Below are 22,756 nucleotides of genomic sequence, written 5' to 3'. Positions count from 1 at the left end.
CATACAATGTGATTTTCTGTAGTTTTATTTTTAGATTCTGTGTCTCACAGGTGAAGTGTACCTACGATAAAAAGTACAGACCTCTCCATTCTCTGTAGGTGGGAAAATTGCAAAATCGGCAGTGTATCAAATGTTTATTTTCCCCACTGTAGTGACAGCTTGATCTCACTGCAGAGTGATTACAAGTTGCTCTGAGTACTGCAGAGATAAGTGTGATTACTGACAACATTGAGCTTTGATCTCCTTGCAGCCCCTATGTGGGAAGGTGCACAGCAGTGTTTATCTGGGTCAGATTACTAACTCTTTTATGCACTCTCCTCTCATAGCACTGTCACCTCTGCTAAACTGCCCTTTCCCCAATACTGCCTAGGAGGAGATGAGACAATGGTGTCAGTAATCACATTTATGTCTGTTGCTCTCAACTAGCCAGATCTCACTGCAGAGTCATTGCCACCCAATGGAAAGCAACTTCATTAGGGCTTTGGGAATCTCGTACACATCTGGTAACACTATCACTTCCTTCAGACTATTTTAGCCAGAATCCAGAAAGGCTAATAAAGGGGTTGTCCAGGCTGAAACTACTGATGATCTATCCTATGCCATCAAAGCTCCTACTCAAAAAAAAATTGGAGCTGTTCTGCAGTACCTAGAAGCAGCCATGAAATACTGATTGGAGCAGCGCTGAGAAGCTCTGCCCAAGTGTTTATATCGGGTGACCTTAATATCATGCGACCACGAGAGATGACCAGATCGGGCAGCCATCAGAATCCATTGGATAGGTCAACAATATTTCCTGCCTGGACAGCCCCTTTAGGTAGGTCAAGAGGCAGTATCCTTGAAGCATCACTACTCCATTTGAGTCAAACGCATATTCAGTTGACCGTTATTTGTACCGTCTACCTCATACACAGGTTAGCTGAGCATTCATGTGTTTTCAATGGAGAAAAGACAGACAGTAAAGCCGGTCATACACCTTAGAAGGCTGTTGGACGAACGAAGCTTCGGCCAATGGTTTATCTGACAGCCATGGCTGGCTCTTCTATAAATAGGAGTGCTCGTTTGGAGAATGCTCCTGTGTTCTGTAAGAGAAAGCTATCTATACAAACGGGATCATTTATGGATGTTTCATGCTCTCCGAACAGTACTGTATAACTGTTTTATATTCCAGTTTTTGCAGTTTGTTTAAATCAACACTATATAAGCCGTCATTCTCTCTTCTGGGCATGCCTCTCTATTTAAGAAAATGAGGTCTAAGAGGTAACATTTCTCCTTGTGGAGAGTGACATACCGGCTCTGGCATGCCAAGGTAAGGAGGCTTATTCGCCGTGCAATGCTCAAAACGTTACCTCTTAGATCACAGTCCAGAGCCTCTCACCTAGCCAAATCAGTTCTCATACTTTGCACTGACGAGGGCCAACAGCCTGAAACACCGTGTCTGCAAACTGAGATTCTGATTTGGCTTTTATCCTAAGTCATATTGCACGACTCGTTAAACGGTCGATTATGACTTGTAGGATTGCTGCTTCCAATAGGTGGCGCTATAGAGTTCAAGTCCTCTTCCTCTCTGAAGAAGCAATTTGCTCCTTAAGAAAATGATACACAAAAACATGTCAATTCGTGATGAAAAAAAAGATGCATTTTTTAACCTGCGTTTAACCTGCAATTAAAATGCCCAGTGAATAATGACTGTTTTTTTTACGTGATCTCTTTCTCTTATACTTTGCTATATTTTTCTTTTTAGGAAGGCTTTTCATAACTTTAATTACTTTTTCTTCTTCTACAATGTGATTCTCGGTCTGGGAGCCTGCCTTGCTAGACTTTTTTCTGGTCTGATTTTGGGAAGTTGGTTAGTTGCAAGGATTGATCGGACAATATTACAACGCGGATATGAGTCAGCAGACATGGGTAAGACAGTTTCTTTGGGAAATTTGCCTTATACTAGTATGTTATATTCAAAACATGGTCCCTGTAGTTCAGCAATATAAAGCTGTCAGACCAATATTGATTCAATTCCTAATTCTTTCCTATCAATCCCTAGGGTTGTTTAATTTGTAATACCAAGTTCCCAAGTTCCCACTTTCCTTTATCTCTTTTCTCATGTAAATTTCTAAATGGTGAGCTTGTTGGCTTCCCTACCACAGCTGTGTGACATGCACCATTTCCAATATACTCAAGCGAAGTGATCATTTATCCCTGCCACCTATAGCATTGTCAGCCATTCTGATTCCTTGCCTACCTACTTTTTCCTTTCAGAAGATCTCATAAAAAGCACAGAACCCCAAAATTTGGCTAAGTTGGTGAATGTCAATATGTGGCAATGTGTAACTGAATGCTAATAAACCAACTTTGTGTATCTTAAGGCTACAATACATGGATTGGAATGATATTTGTGGACCACTATCACAATAACCCGGTACTTGTGAGTTTTTGCAACATTCTCCTGACAATGAGAGCTGAAAAAAGACTCAAAGAGTTGTCTGCATGTAATGGGTTTGGTAATACAGGAGGTAAGACAATAACGCAAAATTTATTTTCCTCTCGCCATTACTGCCTTCCTGCCGGAGCCTGTTTTCACTTTCCTGACCAGGCCACATTTTTCAATACTAGAAATAATATGGTGGGCACTGAGCGGTTCAATAAAATGATCTGTGCTACGTGGTAGAAAGCAGGATATATGTGACATGCAGAAGTAGTGCTGTTGCAGAATGTGACAGTCACAAGTAGTGCTGTTGCTTTAAAAGCATTCAGCAACTATTAGAACTAACACAAGCACAGGAGACAGGAAGTGTTGCACTCCAGAAGCATCCAGCAACTAGAGGGGTTAACACAGTCACAGGAGACAGGGAGGGTTTTAGCAGAGCTCAGGGGGATTGTGGGCAAGTTGTTTACTGTCTGGCTGGAGCCAAAGAGAAAGGTGGTGTGTGTGTTCTGCATCTGACAGAAGCGCCCCTGCAAGTGAAAAGGATTCAAGTCAGGAGTGAAGCTAAGCACAGGTCAGGTAGCATTGCTGAACTAGCAGTGCAGAGTATTATCAAGCAGAAAGATAAGGACTATAAGAAATGGTGTCACAGGGATCATATCCCTCAGCAAACCCTCCCCTCCTCCTCCATCTCACTGTGCTGTAAAGAATGCTGTGTTCATTGATGTGCCTTTGCATTAGAACTGTGCTGTCCTGTACTACTGGGAAAACTGTGAACTGCTGTGCTGCTAAGGAAACTGTACGGGTTTGTCACTGGATCCTGTTGCTGATAAGACTTAACTTGCAGCAAGTGAAACAACCTACGTGTCTGTGCCTGAGGGTCAATACCCCTGTGCGCCTGAGAGAAGCTGCAGTACATGGTCTATGGTCGCCCTGAGTAACGGTTCCCCCAGGATTCAAAAGAATTCATGTAACCTGTCTTGCCCCTATCTGAACCTAACGGCGTGTGTGTAACATTGGTGGCCCGTACGGGGAGTCCTGAGCGGGAATTAGCGTGTAGTCTTTGCTCCATGTGTGCATAGGTGTGGCTACCTAGGAGAGTTTTTATTCTGTGTGAGCTTTATTCCCATAGTAGGTTATGAATAAGAAGTATCACTTCGAAACGCGTCAACTAATACCTTGAATGTATCTCCCTTGGGACTATTTCCTCAGATGACACACTTTTCCATATGTTTCTGTGGATTTTTTATGGAATTATATATTTTTTATGGATAAATTTTATGAATAAAAATACACGTTTTACAGAAAGGCTACCAGCTAGATGAGATTGTTGAGGGGGTGGTGAAAGCGATAAGCCCAGGACTGAACCTCCGGGGTATGCTAGAAATGAAGAGTCAACTGACCTTGCAACAGCTGAAGATGATTTTAAAAGGGCACTATAAAGAATAGAGTACTTCAAAATTGTTCCACCGACTCATTAACCTCTCACAGAAAAATAATGAATCACCCCAAAGTTTCTTGTTCAGAGCAATTGAACTGAAGGATAGACTGTTGTTTGCATCCAGAGATGTAGAAGCGGAAGAGAAGTTTCATGCTGGACTAGTCCAGAAGAAGTTCTTGATATCAATGGGAACGGGGTTAATTGTGACGCCTCTACTCGAAAGCCCTTTTTGTTTACCCTGGGAGATGGGGGACTCGTAGTCGGGTCCTAAGATGGAGAGATGGGGTGCAGCCGTGGCCCGGACCCGCTCCGTGCTCAGGGCCGTCACAATTTAAAAAGGATGGTATGGGCTTATCCGGGTTGAGTGGCTGGTTACGACTACGCCACCTGTGGCACCTGGTGAAGGGCCACCAGCGCCGCTGCAGTCCGCTGAGGCATGGTGGTATAGCGGCCATAGATGTTACTACTCCCCACAGGTGGAGCAAGGCCTCAGGGCAGAGAGACAGGATGGAGGGGGTTGTAGTAGTAGAGGAGACCGGGTGCTGCGTAATGCGGTGTAGCGCAGAATAAAGAGTCCGGAGGCCATAGGGGTGAACTTCAAAGGCTTTACTCACACAAGAGATGGCAGAAGGAAGGCGACTCCCTGCTCCTCGCGGAGTTCTGCGGTCACCAGATACGGGGGTCCTGCAACCTCCGAGTAAGTCCAGCATTAGATCAGGACCCCGCACCAGAGTGTTCCTGAACTACAGACGGTATCCTTTCCTGTCTGTGTGTGTAGATAGGCCGGGTCTCCCTCTGAACTCCTCTCAGAAAAAGGGCGCGGGTGGCAGCTCCGCTCCTTCCGATACCCGGTGGGATCCTCAGGGCCTACCGGGCTTTCCCGACCAGGACATGGAGTAGCAAGGTCGGGTGTCGGGGGCCGGTACCCCTCTTGCAGCCAGACTCCCTCTGAATATATCAGGTTGGCAAGGACAGGTGGCGTATACCGCTCCGTCTGCATCCTCCCTGGGATCCATTTGCTATGGAGCTACACTCCTAAGCTCCGGACCTTCTTGGTCGTGGTCCCTGACCGGGTTGTGACATTCATTGTCTACAACCTGCCCCTCGACCCAAGGCCAAGGTACAAGGGCTGTGTCTCCGTCCGCTGCAGGTCCACACAGGATCCACGCTCAGGGTGGGAGATCACAGTAGTTCACAGTTCAAATAGGAATTATTAAGTGTCACTAAAATGTGAGTCCTCCACCCTCACCCACTAAATGGTTCCCCTAACTCTTGGTTCCCCAGTCTCCCTGTAACCAGGAGGGCAGCACCTAGTGCATTACAGCCCCCTCTGGTGGAGAAGTGTGGTGTTGGATGTGAAGGAAGGGTCCTGATCATCACACTGTTCTTACCTCAGAGGAGGAACACCACACTCCATTAGAGAAGTGCAGCATCCCTGTGGCGGTCGAACCCTCAGGGGCGCCACATAATCAGCAAAGACATCAAGTTGCAGCTGAAACAGTACCTAGAAGATCCTGGCATTCTGGGCGAAGTCCTAATTGAAAAAATGAATGAGGCAGCTAGTTTGGAGTCAGAGAGCGAACAGAGGTTAAAGAAGGGCTCTGCTCCTAAAATCACCAAAATGAGTCAACTAAAGTTGGAGACCCCCAATGGCCAGTCCGAAGATCAGCATGGAGACCCTCCAGTGCCGCCTCCGAGAGGGAACCTTAAATCACCAACAAAAGAGAGAACCGCCAGCACTGAATGGGAGGAAGTAATAGGAGAACTGCGAGCCGAGTTGATTGAGGTGAAAAAGTTGATTCGTTCCAGGCCGGAACTTGTATCCCTCAGACCCAGGAGTGGGTTCCAAAACAGAAGATACCCGGCTTGTGAAGCGTGCCGTTCATCTAATCAGAGTACGGTGTGTGTCCACTGTCTAAGATGTGGTGATGAAGGACATTATCCAAAGGAATGCCAATGGTCATGGTCGCTTGGGTTAAAAGACAGGAGGTTGCCAGTGCGGGGCGACTGGTAACCGCGACACGGAGGTGGCCCCAGAAGAAAATCCAAATCTCACCAAACCTCAGTACGGCACAAGAGGTAAAGTGGCTGCGTCAGTACTATCCCCAAGTGTGTTCCCGTCTACAACAGTTGCAAGATAGACAGGGGCATCAAAAGAACAGCAATACCATTGAGCTTTTGGTACCTTTTCTCGTGACCAGTGATCAGAACGTTACAGAGGATCCTATCCTGGGTTATAATGTAATCAGTGAGGTCATCACGAAACACAAGTCAGGGACGCTGGTGGTGGATGCAAATGCCACATCACTTGCCATACCCAACGCCGTTGCCGAAAAATGTAATTCATAGAGTAAAGAAAGCACAGAATACAATGGACCTAAAAGAAGTCAAGGTAGGCTGGCGCCCAGCCATCATCCCTGCAGACCAAATGGTGGGGGTGAGGTGTGGAGTCCGGGTAGAACCAGGAAGAAAAGTCCAGAAAAGACTGTTTGTGCCAAAAGACTCCTCAGAATTTCCGGAAGGCCTAGTTCAAGGTGAGACTGTGCTTATGATTCCTACTGGTGGGTTTGTTCCAGTGACAGTACCGGTGATGAATACTACGAAACACAAAATTAAACTGGATCCAAAGACTGTGTTAGGTCACATTGAAACCGTTAAAACGGTATATCCAACCAGTATGAGACCCGTCCAGGGCTCTACAGTGAATTCAGTCTCCCCACCAAGGAACAGGAGTTGCCCAGGGGAAGAAATTGCACGACCCACCTCGGAGTCCTGGGATCCCCCAGTACCCCTGGAATGCTTGTGTGCTGAAGATCGAGCAGTAGCAAAACAAATGCAGGACCGGATCGCGGCGGTCATGCCCATCGTGAAAGAACATCTGTTAGATGCCCAGGCAGCACGGAGGCTCACATATAATAAAAGAGCCACGGTCAGGTCTCTTAACAAAGGCGATCGGGGGGTAGTACGTGTACCCTCAGCCAGGGGTGCGTCCGGGGGAGAGGTCAGGATAAGTGATGCTCTCACTAAACAGCAGCAACGGGAGGCTCACTTGCTGGTGCAGCAGAATACCGACATGTTCTCAGAGCTACCGGGTAGGACTGGGGTTCTCCAACATGACATTGTCACGGCTGAGGTAAAACAAATCTTCCAGTTAGGAATCATCGAGGAATCACAGAGTGAATGGGCTAGCCCCATCGTACTTATCCCGAAACCAGACGAATCATTACGCTCCTTTAACGATTTCCGGAAATTAAATGAAGTGTCGAAGTTGGACCTTTGTCCAACGCCAAGGAGAGGAATGTGCGAGTCACCAGGTGATTTCTGTCACTGCAAAATTTCAGTTTCTCTGTAGGAGTCGCAGGCAAACGCGGATGCCCTGTCCCGGGCACCCTGTATGGTGACAAATGTTCAACCCCACAAGTTTGAAGAGAGGGGGGGGATATGTGAGGCAGTGACTGGGATCGTATATGAGGGACGGTATATATCCCCAGAATGTGTACAGAGACCTATTAAACCCATTGGAGTGCATTGCAGTCACAGACACAGCTGCGGCTGCAATGCAGGAATGAAGGTGAGCATTGACTTGGTCAAGCTATCTGGCTAAGGCAGATTAAGTAAAACGCAGCAGGGCCTTCATTTCTTTGGAGAGGCTACAGGAAGGCAATGGGGCGGCCTCTGCCCTCCAACCCGGGTTTTCCAGTGGTCCTTGCCACAGGTCCTTTAAAAACCCTGCATTAAGGATTCATAGTTTCATAGTTTATAAGGCTGAAAAAAGACAAGCGTCCATCCAGTTCAGCCTATTTCTTGTGCACTGCAGCTATTCCGCTATTCCTATACCATGCGGTATAGGCCAATTTACATCATTGAGGAAAAATTCACTTCCCGACACCAATCTGGCAGTCAGATTAAATCCCTGGATTAATTAACTAAGCATAAGATGTAATTTTATTGTTCTCAAGAAAGGCGTCCAGGCCTCTCTTGAACTCATTAAGTGAGTTGGACATCACCACTTCCTCTCCCAGAGAGTTCCAGAGTCTCACGGCTCTGACCGTAAAGAATCCCCTTCTATGCTGGTGTAGGAACCTCCTTTCCTCCAGACGCATAGTGTGCCCCCTCGTCTTTGTCACCATCCTTGGTATAAACAGGTCATGGGAGAGATCTCTGTACTGCCCCCTGATGTATTTATACATGTTTATGAGGTCTCCCCTAAGCCTTCTCTTTTCCAATGTAAATAGGCCTAATTTTGACAACCTCTCTGGGTATTCTAGTCCCTCCATTCCCTTTATTACCTTAGTCGCCCTCCTTTGTACCCTCTCTAGCTCCAGTATGTCTTTCCTGAGCACCGGAGCCCAGAACTGTGCACAATATTCTAAGTGCGGCCTTACCAGCGCTTTATACAGAGGAAGAACAATGTTCTCATCATATGCCCCTATTCCTCTTCTGATGCATGCCATGACTCTATTTGCCTTCGCAGCTGCTGCCTGACACTGGGCACTCCAATTTAATTTGCTATTAACCAAGACGCCCAGGTCCTTCTCCATGTCAGATTTCCCCAACGGTTTCCCATTTAATATGTATGGGTGACTGCTGTTTTTCTTTCCCATGTGCATGACCTTACATTTATCGGCATTGAACCCCATTTGCCATTTTTTGGCCCAACTCCCCAATTTATCTAAATCCTCCTGTAGCTGTGCCCTATCCTCATCTGTATTAACTACTTTACAAAGTTTAGTATCATCTGCAAATATTGCTATTTTACTATGCAACCCTTCCACTAGATCATTAATAAATATATTAAATAATATAGGGCCCAAGACAGACCCTTGAGGCACCCCGCTAGTAACCCGGACACACCCTGAGCTTACTCCATTGATAACCACCCTTTGCTTTCTATCACTCAGCCAGCTATTTACCCACTTGCACACATTATCCCCCAGACCAAGCATTCTCATTTTATATACCAACCTTTTGTGTGGCACAGTATCAAACGCTTTGGAGAAGTCAAGGTATACAACATCCACTGACTCTCCCCGGTCCAGCTGTGAGCTCACCTCCTCGTAGAAGGCGATCAGGTTTGTTTGGCAGGAGCGATCCCTCATGAATCCATGTTGATATTGAGTTAGACAGTTATTATCATTAAGATATTCTACAATAGCATCTCTAAGAAATCCTTCAAACAATTTACCCACAACAGACGTTAAGCTTACTGGTCTATAGTTCCCAGGGTCACTTTTAGACCCCTTTTTGAATATTGGTACCACATTTGCTTGGCGCCAGTCTAGTGGGACAGTCCCTGTCCATAAAGAGTGCTTGAATATAAGATACAGTGGCCTGTCTATCACATTACTTAATTCTTTTAGTATCCGGGGGTGTATGTCATCTGGGCCTGGTGACTTGTCTATTTTGATATTATTTAGGCGTTTCTGAACTTCCTCCTCGGTTAGGTGGGTGATATTTAGCGGAGGGTTTACTTTATCACTCTGCATTTCCTCCGATAAATTGTTTTCTTTTGTGAAAACAGTGGAGAAGAAGCTATTGAGTAGGTTTGCTTTACCCTCATCGCCCTCTATGATTTTACCCAGGTTATTTTTCAATGGGCCAACGCCATCAGTTTTAATCCTTTTACTGTTTATATAGTTAAAGAACAGTTTGGGATTCGTTTTACTTTCCTTGGCAATTAGTCTCTCTGTCTCCTCTTTTGCTATTCTTATTTGTTTCTTACAGATTTTGTTTTTTTCCCTATAAGATATTAGCGCTTCCTCGCTGCCTTCTTGTTTAAGTTTACCGAAAGCCCTTTTTTTGTTTTTCATTGCCCTCTTGACTTCCTTATTTAGCCACATTGGCTTCCTCCTATTCCTCGCCCTTTTATTCCCATAAGGTATGTACCTTCTACAGTGACTATGTAGGACTGTTTTGAAAATTTCCCATTTTCTATCCGTGTTCCTATTACTGAAGATACTATCCCAGTCTATAAGGTGAAGGGCATCTCTTAGCTGATCAAACTTTGCCCTCCTGAAGTTCAGTGTTTTTGTGACTCCCTTGCTGGGCACTGTTGTGGTCACTATTTCCCAGGTGCCCCCCGACCTGCACCTCAGTTATTCTGTCTGGCCTGTTAGTTAATATTAAGTCTAAAAGGGCCGTCCCTCTAGTTGGTTCCTGCACAAGTTGTGACAAATAATTGTCTTTGATAATTGACAGAAACCTGTTTCCTTTCTGAGATCTACAGCTTTCGGTTTCCCAGTCTATATCGGGGTAGTTGAAGTCCCCCATAATAATCACCTCGTTATTTTTTGCTACTTCGTCTATTTGTCTCATTAATAGACTTTCCGTGGCTTCTGCTACATTTGGTGGTTTATAACAGACTCCTATGATAATTTTATTATTGTTTTTTGCCCCATGTATCTCCACCCATAAGGACTCGACCTCCTCATTTCCCTCCCATACATCCTCCCGTATTGTAGGCTTTAGACACGTCTTTACATATAGACAGACTCCACCCCCTTTCCGACTTCTTCAATCCATTCTAAACAGACTGTAACCCTGTAAGTTAACTGCCCAGTCATAGCTTTCATCTAACCATGTCTCGGTTATTCCCACTATGTCATAGTTACCTGTAGATATTTCTGCTTCCAGTTCATCCATCTTGTTTGTCAGGCTCCTGGCATTTGCTAGCACGCAGTTTACACGATTTTGTTTTGTTCCAATCTTCTCCCTGTGGATTGTATTAGAAATTTTCTTACCTCCCTTCCAAGCATCTTGTCTTGGACCTTCTTTGTCGCACTTCATATCTTTCATTAGTATGTTCTCTGGTTGCATGTTCGTGTCCGGCGTTTTTCTTCCCATCCCCTCTTCTTCTAGTTTAACGCCCTCCTGATGAGTGTTGCGAGTCTCCTGGCAAATGTGTGTTTCCCGGGTTTGTTGAGGTGTAGTCCGTCTCTGGCAAGGAGTCCGTCATAGAGGTAATTCACACCGTGGTCCAGGAATCCAAATCCTTGTTGTCTGCACCATCGTCTCAGCCAGTTGTTCACATCAAGGATCCTGTTCCATCTCCTGACGCCATGCCCGTCTACTGGAAGGATAGAAGAAAAAACTACCTGCGCATCCAGTTCTTTTACTTTCTTCCCCAATGCTTCAAAGTCCTTGCAGATTGTCGGTAGGTCCTTCTTTGCCGTGTCATTGGTGCCAACATGTATCAGAAGAAATGGGTGGACATCCTTGGAACTGATGAGCTTCGGTATCCTATCGGTAACATCCTTAGAGTTGTTCAATGTGGGGACCTGCTAGGAGCATAGCAGGAAAGCTCACCGGGCCTGTGAGTAGCTGAACCCATGCCTGGGAAAGCTCTGCACCCATCAGGCTCTGAGCGGCCCGGAGCGGCCGTTGCCCCTGGCAACCGCTGTTATGGACTTGTGTTAACCCGGCTGCGAACCGGAGGACTTTCTGTTTACCTGTGAGTTTTGCTGAATAAAAGCTGCTTATGTTGGACTTGCTTGGGTCACTGCCTTAGCTACTGCACGGTGTGAACACTGCTGCCTTACAGCATCAAGATGGAAAATTGAGAGTCATCGGTTACGGTTCTAGAACGTTGACAGACGCCGAGAAGAATTACCATCTACATTCCGGAAAATTGGAGTTCCTGGCACTGAAATGGGCTATCTGTGAATGATTTAGAGATTATCTCTACTACAGTAAAGAGTTTGAGGTATACACTGACAACAACCCTTTAACCTATGTCCTTACTACAGCCAAACTGAATGCAATGGGTCAGAGATGGGTCGCTGAACTAGCTTACTTCAATTTCAGCATCAAGTACAGGCCAGGAAAATGCAATGCGGATGCTGACGGATTGTCAAGAATGCCACTAGAGCCTGAGGAGTTCATGCAAGAATGCTCGGAGGAAGTCAGTCTGGAAGCAAATGAGAGCACTATCCAAGCAGTACAAGCTTATCAGGAGGAAGACACACCATTGTGGTGTCCGTTGACGGTGGAAACCACCATAAAAGTGGGAGAACAAGATCACGCCCGGTCTATTCAACAACTACCAAAAGGGAAAATCCGTAGAGCACAACGGGAAGATCAGATAATTGGTAGAATACTACTTTATGTGGACCAAAATCGGTTTCCAAGTAAACGGAAGAGAGACAATGAGTCACTAGCAGTATCTGTTTTAATTAAAGAATGGACGAAGCTCTAGCACAGTGAAGACGGTATCCTGTATCATAAAGGAGGACAAAACCGTCAGTTGATACTACCCAGAGTATTCCATAGGTTGGTCTTCAAAGAACTCCATGAAAACATGGGACACCTGCGAGTGGAAAGGACAACCAACTTGATCCGTGAACGTTTCTTCTGGCCGTACATGCAGAGAGATATTGAGAGGTACGTGACCAGGGAGTGTGGGTGTCTGAAAGATAAACGTCCCAACACATCAACTCGGGCACCTATGGGCAACATCCAAACTACGTATCCGTTTGAGATGGTCTCAATAGACTTTCTACATCTAGAGATGTGCAAGAGTGGTTACGAATACATCTTGGTGGTGATGGACCATTTCACTCGATTTGCTAGAGCATATGCCTCCCTCAATAAATCAGGTCGAACAGCGGCAGAGAAGATCTTCAATGATTTTGCTTTGAGGTTTGTGTTCCCTACGAGGTTACACCACGACCAAGGAAGAGAATTGAGAACCAGCTCTTTGCCAAGCTAGGAAAATACTGTAGAATTCAGAGATCCCACACAACGCTGTATCACCCAGAGGGTAATGGACTAGCGGAACGTTTTAATCGGACACTATTGTCGATGTTGCGCACTTTAACAGCTGATGAGAAGAAAGACTGGAAGAGTTCTGTGTCAAAAGTGGTACATGCCTATAACTGAACAAAGAGCGATGCAACGGGTTACTCACCCTTTTTCCTATTGTATGGACGATCGCCAAGACTGCCAATCGACATCATGTTCGATACACTGGTGTCAGAGACTTACAGAACGTATCCGGAGTACGTTCGGAAATGGAAGGAATGGATGGCAGAGGCATACAACATAGCGTCCAAAGTGGTTACGCAAGGACAGAGCAAGAGTAAGGAGTACTATGATCGAAAATGTTATGGAGCAGAATTGGCACCAGGAAGCCGGGTACTAGTTAAGAACGTACGTGAGAAAGGTGGTCCAGGAAAACTTTGTTCGTACTGGGAAGACAAGGTGTATGTGGTCGTAAGGAGGAAAGCTGATGACAGCCCAGTGTATGAAATCCGATTGGAAACGGGAGACAAGAAAACCAGAATAGTCCATCAGAATTTACTACTACCCTGTGATTATCTCCCACCACAACAAGACTTCCCAGAAGTAGACCGACATCATCCGAGACAGACTAAGGGACCACCACAGACTGAAGCTCCGGAGGTGGATAGTGACCTTGAAAGTTCCGATGGAGAAGAACACACCTTTATATTTCTCAGACCGGCAAGGAGAGGGATGTACCATCCTCAGGAGAGTGAACTAAGTCCTGAGGCTCCAGAGTTCATACCAAGGAGTACAGATGAAATCCAATTCAGATCTGATGATCGAACACCGGTCTTTGAAGAGACCAATCAACACTCAGGAGGAGCGGAATTACCAGGCCATGCGGAAACACGGGAAATGAGTGCGGCGGAAGAAACTTCTGTGACTGAAGAACCCGTGGTCTCTGAGGGACAACCCACCAGGAGGATGTCGACTTGAGAAGTGAGGAGGCCCGTGATGCTAACGTATGAAACACTTGGTGAACTGAGTCAAGTGCCAAGGACTGCCGACTGGAAACAGGTATCTCTGCTTGCGGACCAGGTAAGCCCACTTGAGTGGTATTCACCACCGAGAGGTAGTATGGAAGATGTTGCCTACTGGAAAGACTTGTTTTCATGCTTTGATTTTTCTTAAAAGACTTTGTAGAAACAAAGAACTGTTAAAGCATAGAAAGAGAGAGCTGGTTGAAGACGTACGAAAAGCTCCAGCTGAAGAGATGCTGATTGTTTTAATTGTGTTGTTTATTTCTTACAGGCGTCCTACAAGAAAAAGGTCGTAAGAATAGGTGGTTATCAATGTTTATGAACGTTATACCAATTTGTCAATGCAAATTTGTATATAAAGCTATACAACTTTCACCACTGTCTCAGAATTGGTCAGATTGACCAATTAAGACGAATGTCGAGGACGACATTCAAAAAGGAGGGAAGAGTGTGACATGCATAAGTAGTGCTGTTGCAGAATGTGACAGTCACAAGTAGTGCTGTTGCTTTAAAAGCATTCAGCAACTATTAGAACTAACACAAGCACATGAGACAGGAAGTGTTGTGCTCCAGAAGCATCCAGCAACTAGAGGGGTTAACACAGTCACAGGAGACAGGGAGGGTTTTAGCAGAGCCCAGGGTGATTGTGGGGAAGTTGTTTACTGTCTGGCTGGAGCCAAATTGAAAGGTGGTGTGTCTGTTCTGCATCTGACAGAAGTGCCCCTGCAAGTGAAAAGGATTCAAGTTAGGAGTGAAGCTAAGCACTAGCAGTGCAGAGTATTGTCAAGCAGAAAGATAAGGAATATAAGAAACTGTGTCACAGGGATCATCTCCCTCAGCAAACCCTCCCCTCCTCCTCCATCTCACTGTGCTGTAAAGAATGCTGTGTTCATTAATGTGCTTTTGCATTAGAACTGTGCTGTCCTGTACTACTGGGAAAACTGTGAACTGCTGTGCTACTAAGGAAACTGTACTATTTGTCACTGGAGCCTGTTGCTGATAACACTTAACTTGCACTGGCAGTGCGGCTTCTTATTAAATGCTACTGTTCTACCGTTTGTGAGGACTCTTGTCAAGTGTGTCTGGTCAGCAAGTGAAACGACCTACGTGTCTGTGCCTGAGGGTCAATACCCCTGTGTGCCTGAGAGAAGCTGCAGCACATGGTCTATGGTCACCCTGAGTAACGGTTCCCCCAGGATTCCAACAAATTCATGTTACCCGTCTCGCCCCTATCTGAACCTAGCGGCGTGCATGTAACATATACTGTATATCAAATAATACCATGGCACTGAAAACTTGAAGGTGAAAACACACAAACTTTATTTAGTACAGCAAAGAGTCTGTACAAGAAAACAGGCCAACGTTTTTGTTAGAATGACCTTCATCAGGGCCATAGAAAAGGACAGACAAAAGGAAGCTGCAACTAGCAGCATAGACATCACAGGAGACACTGGGGGCATATACATCATAATAGATGCTGGGGGCATGTATACATCACAGGAGATGCTGGGGTCATATACATATCACAGGAAGTGCTGGGGGCATATACACATCACAGGAGACGCTGGAGGCATATACATCACAGGAGACGTTGAGGTCTTATACATCACAGGAGGGGCTGGGGGCAAATATACATCACAGGCGATGCTGGGGGCATATAGACATCACAGGAGATGCTAGGGGCATATATACATCACAGGAGGGGCTGGAGGCATATATACATCACAGGAGATGCTGGGGGCAAATATACATCACAGGAGGGGCTGGAGACATATATACACCACAGGAGACACTGGGGGCATTTATACATCACAGGAGACGCTGGGGTCATATACATCACAGGAGGGGCTGGGGGCATATATACACCACAGGAGACACTGGGGGCTTATATACATCACAGGAGGGGCTGGGGGCATATATACTTCACAGGTGGGGCTGGGGGCATATAGACATCACAGGAGGGGCTGGGGGCATATAGACATCACAGGAGGGGCTGGGGGCATATAGACATCACAGGAGGGGCTGGGAGCATATAGACATCACAGGAGAGGCTGGGGCATATAGACATCACAGGAGACACTGGAAGCATATATAAATCACAGGCGACGCTGGGTGCATAAACATCACAGTAGATGCAGCAGGGGCTGGGGATTATAGACGTCATATACAGTTGAAATCAGAAGTTTACATACACTATATAAAAAGACACATATGCATGTTTTTCTCAATATCTGACATGAAATCAGAATAAACCTTTCCCATTTTAGGTCAATTAGGATTACCATCATTTTTAATATTTGCCAAATGCCAGAAATATGAGCGATATAATGTTTCAAGGCATTTTTATTACTTACTGCAAAGTCAAAGGTTTACAAGCACTAAGATTATTATGCCTTTAAACAATTCTGGACTGCCCATATGATGATGTCATGTGTTTGGAAGCTTATGATAATTTTTTTGGGCAACATCTGAGTTAATTAGAGACACACCGGTGGATGTATTTTAATGCGCACCTGAAACACACTGATTCTTTGTGTAGCATCATGGGAAAGTCTAAAGGAATCTGCCAAGATATCAGGAAGAGATTTGTGGACTTGCACAAGTCTGGCTCATCCTTGGGTACAATCTCAAGATTCTTGAGGGTGCCTCGTTCATCTGTACAAACAATTATACACATGTACAAACAAGATGGGAATGTCCAGCCATCATACCGCTCAGGAAGGAGACTGGTTCTGTGTCCCAGAGATGAAAGTGCTTTTGTCCGACATGTGCATATCAACCCAAAGACAAAAGCAAAAGATCTTGTGAAGATGATGGCGTAAGCTGGTAAGATTGTGTTAATAACCACAGTGAAACGAGTACTATATCAACATGGGCTGAAAGGCCACTCTGCCAGGAAGAAGCCATTACTCCAAAAGAAATGTTGAAAAGCCAGATTAATGTTTGCAAATGCACACAGGAACACAGACCTTAAATTTTGGAGACATGTCCTGTGGTCTGATGAAACTAAAAGTGAACTTTTTGGGCATAATGACCATCGTTACGTTTGGAGGAAAAAGGGAGAAGCTTAGAAGCCTAAAAATACCATCCCAACTGTGAAACACGGGGGTGGCATCATCATGTCTTGGGGTTGTTTTGCTGCAGGAGGGACTGCTGCACTTCACAAAATAGATGGCATCATGAGAAAAAAAGATTATGTGGCAATACTGAAGCAACATCTCAAGACATCAGCCAGGAAGTTAAAGCTTGGGCGGAAATAGGTCTTCCAAATGGACAATGACCCGAAGCATACAGCCAAAATGGTAACAAAGTGGCTTAAGGATAACAAAGTCAATGTCTTGGAGTAGCCATCCCAAAGCCTTAATCTCAATCCTATTGAAAATTTATGGGCAAAGCTGAAAAGGCAGGTGCGAGCAAGGCGACCTACAAACCTGGATCAGTTAAACCAGTTTTGTCAGGAGGAATGGGCCCAAATTCCGACCAACTATTGTGAGAAGCTTGTAGACGAATATCCCAAAAGTTTGACCCAAGTCATTCAGTTTAAGGGCAATGGTACCAAATACTAATGAAATGTATGTAAACTTTTGACTTTGCAGTAAGTAATAAAAATGGCTTAAAACATTCTCACTCTCATTATTCTGGCATTTGGCAAATATTAAAAATTATGGTAATCCTAATTGACCTATTATTCTGATTTCATGTCAGATATTGAGAAAAACATGCATATGTGTATTTTTATATAGTGTATATAAACTTCTGGTTTCAACTGTAGACATCACAGGAGGGGCATATAGACATCACAGGACAGGCTGGGGGCATATAGACATCACAGGAGGGGCACATAGACATCACAGGACAGGCTGGGGGCATATAGACATCACAGGAGACATTGAGTGCATATATAAATCACAGGAGAGGCTGGGTGCATATACATCATAGAAGACGCTGGGGTCATATATATATTGTTGGGGAGTGTGTTGGCACTTAGACCAGTGAAGTCGCAGCACACTGGCTGCTGTGCTTAGGCGAACCAAGGCCTACAGCATGAGTTGAAGCCTAGTGAGGGCCCCGAGTGTGGCCGAAGGCAAGAGGAGAAAGGAGAGAGGAGTTGAGGTGGCAGAGGAGCGTACCAGGCTCACCCCGAACTATACACCGGACACCGGGTCCGCGCCTATAGGGTCCCTTTATACCCAGTAGGGACCACCGGATACCTGGAGGACTACAAGTCCCAGGTCGACCAACGCTGACTACCGTACAAGGGCTAGGAGTCACGGAGGCCCCAGCGACCAAGGAGAGTGATCTCCAAGAGAAGGCCCTACCACCAGGTCAGCAGGTGCAAGAGAGAGAGAGACAGTAATTAAGCCAGGCCTAGCTCCAGGCAGGTCAGAAGCTTAGCAAGTGAAAGCAACGGATCAGGAGGCCCTATACCCGCTCACTGGGGAGAGTCCAGAAGTGCACCCTTCGTACCGAGTACCCTGGACCATACCTGCATCTACACCAGTAAAGGTACCGAAGCGAACCCCCATGTGAGTGTCTGTCATTTCTCCCTGAACGGTCCTAGCCGTCTCTCACCTGTACCACCATCCATTTCCTCACGCTGCCCTGAGACCCGCTCCACCTGTGGGGAGCCGTTCCATCATAAGCTGCCCTAACATCTACCTCAGAGGACTGTCGCAGCGCTGGTAGACCTTACCAGGCACCACAGGTGGCGTCACGAACTATTCCAAAACCCCATATAAACCCAAAACCCCTTTCTTTTTGTTGACCGCCCTGGGCCACGGACCGGGCCAGCCACCGTGATATCCCCCACCAGCATCCATAGGCCCGGCTGCCGAGTACCCCATTGCCCAGGGGGCGCGTCAGGAGCAGTATATGGTATCCTTTATTTTCAATTATTAATTTGGCGATGGGTGTATGTTTTGTCCCTGGAGTAGTTTTCCCTTCTAGATCACTATGCAGCAGTTCTGCAAGATGTTTTGTGAGGACCTGGTACCAACATGTAGCTACTTACACTACATCCACAATTTTGGTACACTTTCTGCAGCTACCCCTAGATGTAAAATTACAGATGTAAGGGCTCTGATACCAGTAGCCTTGGCATCAGTACATGAGAAGTCACTCACAGGTGCTGTTGCATGCAACATTTTGGTTCTGTCAAGCAGACAACTATGCCAAGAGTAAGAGGGTGATCAAGTGGTCGTCCTTTCAAGAAACAGTCGCAGATTGAGTTGCAAAACCAGATTTATGCTTGGGAATGTCATATAGGATGGTTGCAGTTCTTGCTAGGTGGCCCTATTACTTATAATAATAATAATTTTTATTTCGATAGCACCAACATATTCCACAGCACTTTACCACTGATTTATCAAAGCTTTTACACAACTATTCTGGCATAAAAAACTTTGAAAAGTCGCCTTTTCATGAATCAGGAGCGCTTTACTCCAGTACACCAACTCATCAAGACCGATGTGAACAACCCATAGTGATTACTTTACCCCACAGTACAGAACTGTAATATGGCTGAGCAACAACTCACAGTTCAGCTGTAAAATACCACTTTCCATATGCAAAAAGGAGAAAGGTCACTGTCACTCACAGCCCTGTCCCTATGGAAATGGAAAGAACAATACACAATAAAAATCCAATAATGTAAATGTAAAATCACTAAATATATTCACAGAAGTTGCAGTCTCATAAAACATGAATAACATACTAATAGCTGTGGCAGCTATACTTGTATATCAGCTCAATATATTGGTATTAGTTTAGCACAGCAAAGAGGTGACCTCCTGACAAAGCTTGCAATAAAAAAAACAAGATCACATTGGTATGAGTCTAAAAAAAAAGCCTTAGTAGCCAGTATGAAAACTGCAAGATTACAAAATTTGTTTTGTTACTTTTTTTTTTTAATAAGGATCATAATGTGAGAAAAAATATTGTCACGGCTTTTTTTTTAAAGATGTAACCCAAAAATATGATTTGAACATTTTCTGATGATGGCTTACCTTGAAGAAGGAGTTGTCTGAGAAGTGGATAACTTATTTATTAAGTAAAATGATGATAACTAATAGTGCTACTTTAAAGTAAAGCAGACACATGTAATTGTAAGTAGAGTCTGAAATAAGTGAAACAGTCATCCTGCCAGGTGACCGTGAAAAAGAAATTATAGGATTGTACGATATTTATTTGGCTTCTTGGTCCATTCAAGTCCTACTTACACTGGATGAGCTTACAATTTCTGTGAATCTTGGGGTACAATAAAAATTTGTATTATGTTACTGTGATAGCCAGAAAAATCTGTGTAAATATATTTATGCCAAAAGAGACAAAGGTACTCTAGGAGTGATACCTTTAATGGCTAGCCGAAAAGTCTATTTACAAGCCCTTTTATGACCCATGACATGGACACATTTCATACCCCACCAGATTGACTCCAGATCACTAAACTTCTTGTGATCATCTCTAATATGTACTTTTCCATCTGTAACAAAAAAAACCTCAGTTGTGCTTGTATCTCGGTAATTTATTTGTAAATTTACATGATGAATGGGGCACTGTGCTCCAAAAAATTGCAAATTGTCTTCTGGTAATTTTACACAAAAGGACACAGGAATAGTGCAGTAAATTGGACAAATGGTGTGAAGGTGGAGGGAAGTTGTAGCAGTTCATAGATAAGTGTAAGAGTTTTATTGCCCACTGAGACCTGGTTTGTGACCATGATGCTCCCAGGAGATCTGAAGGGAATATGCCTTAAGTTTTTTTCTTTCAGCTTTTACTAATTCCTTGACTATATTAAAAATAATAAAATTTTCTGGTACTCACCCTTCCCAGGTCTAGTGCTCTGTCTCTGCTGCAGCTCCTGTATAGGCCGCAGTGCAGTGTTGATATTATGTCAACGGTACTGCAGCCAATTACTGGGCACTCCTTATTTATTACACTTTGCTTATATAGTGCCATCATATTCCACAGCGCTTTACAAACATTGAGATTATCGCTGTCCCCGTTGGTTCCCTATCAGTATGTCTTTTGAGTGTGGGAGTAAACTAGAGAATACCCAGAGGAAATCTACGCACAGTGGGATTTAAACCCAGGACCCCAGTGCTGCAAAAGGCTGATTTTATTATTTTGAACAAGACCAAAGAATTAGTTAAAAACAAAAGTTGAAAGGGGAAAATTTCTTTAATTTATGTAGAATGACATAATCCATACAACATATTCATTCCTGTTCTGAGTATGGAATATACAATTGAGTAGGACACATTTGATTTGGTGCAGGCGAAAGTAATTGTGATGTGTGGTGGGAATCTTTATCTTGACCGTGGTCATTATATATGTACAGATTTACTTTATTTCTGTTTACCAGGAAATGCCTCTGTTTTTGTTGGAGAGGCAGTAAGTCTCTCAAGGCCATTAACGAGAACGAGAATTCCTAGGGTAATCTTCTACAATAATTTTTCAGTCGAAATAGGCTGCTGATCACCTGTCTAATGAGCAGAACTCTCATTTGTTGAGTGAAATGATCATTTATTTAAGGGTGCTTTCATACTTCGCTCAGTCACCCGTTCAGTGGTTCCGTCAAATCTTACATCTGAGCCCCCCGCAAAACGGAATTTGGGCGTATGTGCTGACGGAGCCATAGACTATAATAGTGCCAACAGAGTAAATGTGCACTCTGCAGTGCATCATTTTCTGGAGGTGGACATCCAGACGCAGCCTACTACATCTGGGTGTCCGCCTCCAGTAGGCATACACGCCCAAAAATTATGCACGACGGAGCACACATTCGCTCAATGTGAAATCTGACGCATGAACAGTAGAGCAGCTACTAGGCCAGCCCCTGAAATGGAAGTCTCAGATGACGCTTTGTTTCAGCGAGGTGACAGAGGTTACAGTAGTGACAGAAGCCTCTGCTACCTGATGACGTTAACTTTGAGTATCCCAGCATGCACTGGGATTCGCAAACAAAGCATCATCAAAAAGGAAGTAGTAAAAAAATAAAGCAGTTAGATAGTGTAGTGAAGGAACGATAGGTAGTATTTAATTAAAGTATATTAGAAAATAGATTTGATCATGGCATAGGGATTGAGGATGAAAATTACTTTTGGTTTCGGACCACCCCTTTAATTTGTACTCCCAGATTCTTCTTGAAATAACCTTTTAATACCACAAAATATGTTAGTGCTATATAAGCAGGAGCAAAATGCCTGTGATGGTGTTTTCAGGAAAATGCAAGTATTGACTGAAATGGACATTTCAGGTGAGCTGACAAATCCCCTTTAATAAAATGGAACACAATACTTTAAAAAATTCTTTTTTTTGCAGGTCCTCGTACATCAGTCAAATCTAAAACAAGATGGCTTCTATATTACACTCTTATGAACAATCCTAGACTTATAATACAAAGAAAACAGAAAGAGTTTGATGATCTGAATGACAGAAATAATGTAATTCAGACAAGGATTGTCCAGGCCTCTGTTCTGGAGGCTGAAATGAGAAATATTCAGGAGAGACCCCTGGATACTAACAACGTGGCATTATGGGAAAGTTGACATAAGTCGTGGACAGTTTTCACCGATTCTGATGAGTTTGGGAAGTTTACAAGTTGTGGATGAGCTGTTATTGCTTTTTGATTCTTCCACTTCGCTAATATAGTGCATAAGATAATAAAGTTGGGTGAACTTGCAGATTTTAATGGGACAGGCCAAAAATGTGTAATGTATATACCTTCTGAGTCTTCCCTGATGGGTGATGGGTGAAAGAAGGATTGGGAATGTTTAACTTAAAGGACGATCTTCTATTTTCCTGAGAGATACTGTAACCTGCTGGCATTCGTTGCTTACTCTTCTCTCCTCATGGAAAAATGCATATCTACTCAGCACTGATCAGGCGTGTGTATGGTGATGTTGGGACTGAGATAGCTGTTAGGAGTTGGCCAATCTTTGTGCTGGAAACGCAAATTACAGACAAATATATAGTTAAAAACTCAAGACTTTAGTTAAACTATAATTAAAACAATGTACATAAATCAACACCGAGTACAGACAAATAGATTGAAAAGTTGATGGGTAAAAACCCCTGAAGAATTAAATTGTTCCTACATAAATTGCATCAGTACATGACTCAATGCATACATAA

General features: G+C 44.4%; 1 protein-coding gene across 2 annotated transcripts in view; it reads left to right on the top strand.

Annotated features, from left to right (window-relative positions):
- LOC141208644 (stimulated by retinoic acid gene 6 protein-like) overlaps positions 1 to 22,215 on the top strand; it is a 198,403-nt gene extending 176,188 nt beyond the window's left edge. For both annotated transcript variants that reach the window (XM_073664586.1, XM_073664577.1), the window contains 3 exons: positions 1,742 to 1,905; positions 2,361 to 2,507; positions 21,944 to 22,215. In XM_073664586.1, coding sequence (XP_073520687.1) covers positions 1,742 to 1,905; positions 2,361 to 2,507; positions 21,944 to 22,170 — 538 coding nt within the window. In that variant the 3' untranslated portion in view covers positions 22,171 to 22,215. The remainder of the gene's footprint in view (positions 1 to 1,741; positions 1,906 to 2,360; positions 2,508 to 21,943) is intronic.
- Positions 22,216 to 22,756: the final 541 nt, after the last annotated feature.

This window comes from Phyllobates terribilis, unplaced genomic scaffold (genome assembly GCF_046119375.1).
Source record: "Phyllobates terribilis strain yellow unplaced genomic scaffold, ASM4611937v1 Scaffold_1__5_contigs__length_1240528914, whole genome shotgun sequence".
NCBI lineage: Eukaryota > Metazoa > Chordata > Amphibia > Anura > Dendrobatidae > Phyllobates > Phyllobates terribilis.
The sequence above is the reverse complement of the archived record's forward strand: the minus strand, read 5'-3'. Positions and strand labels throughout refer to the sequence as shown.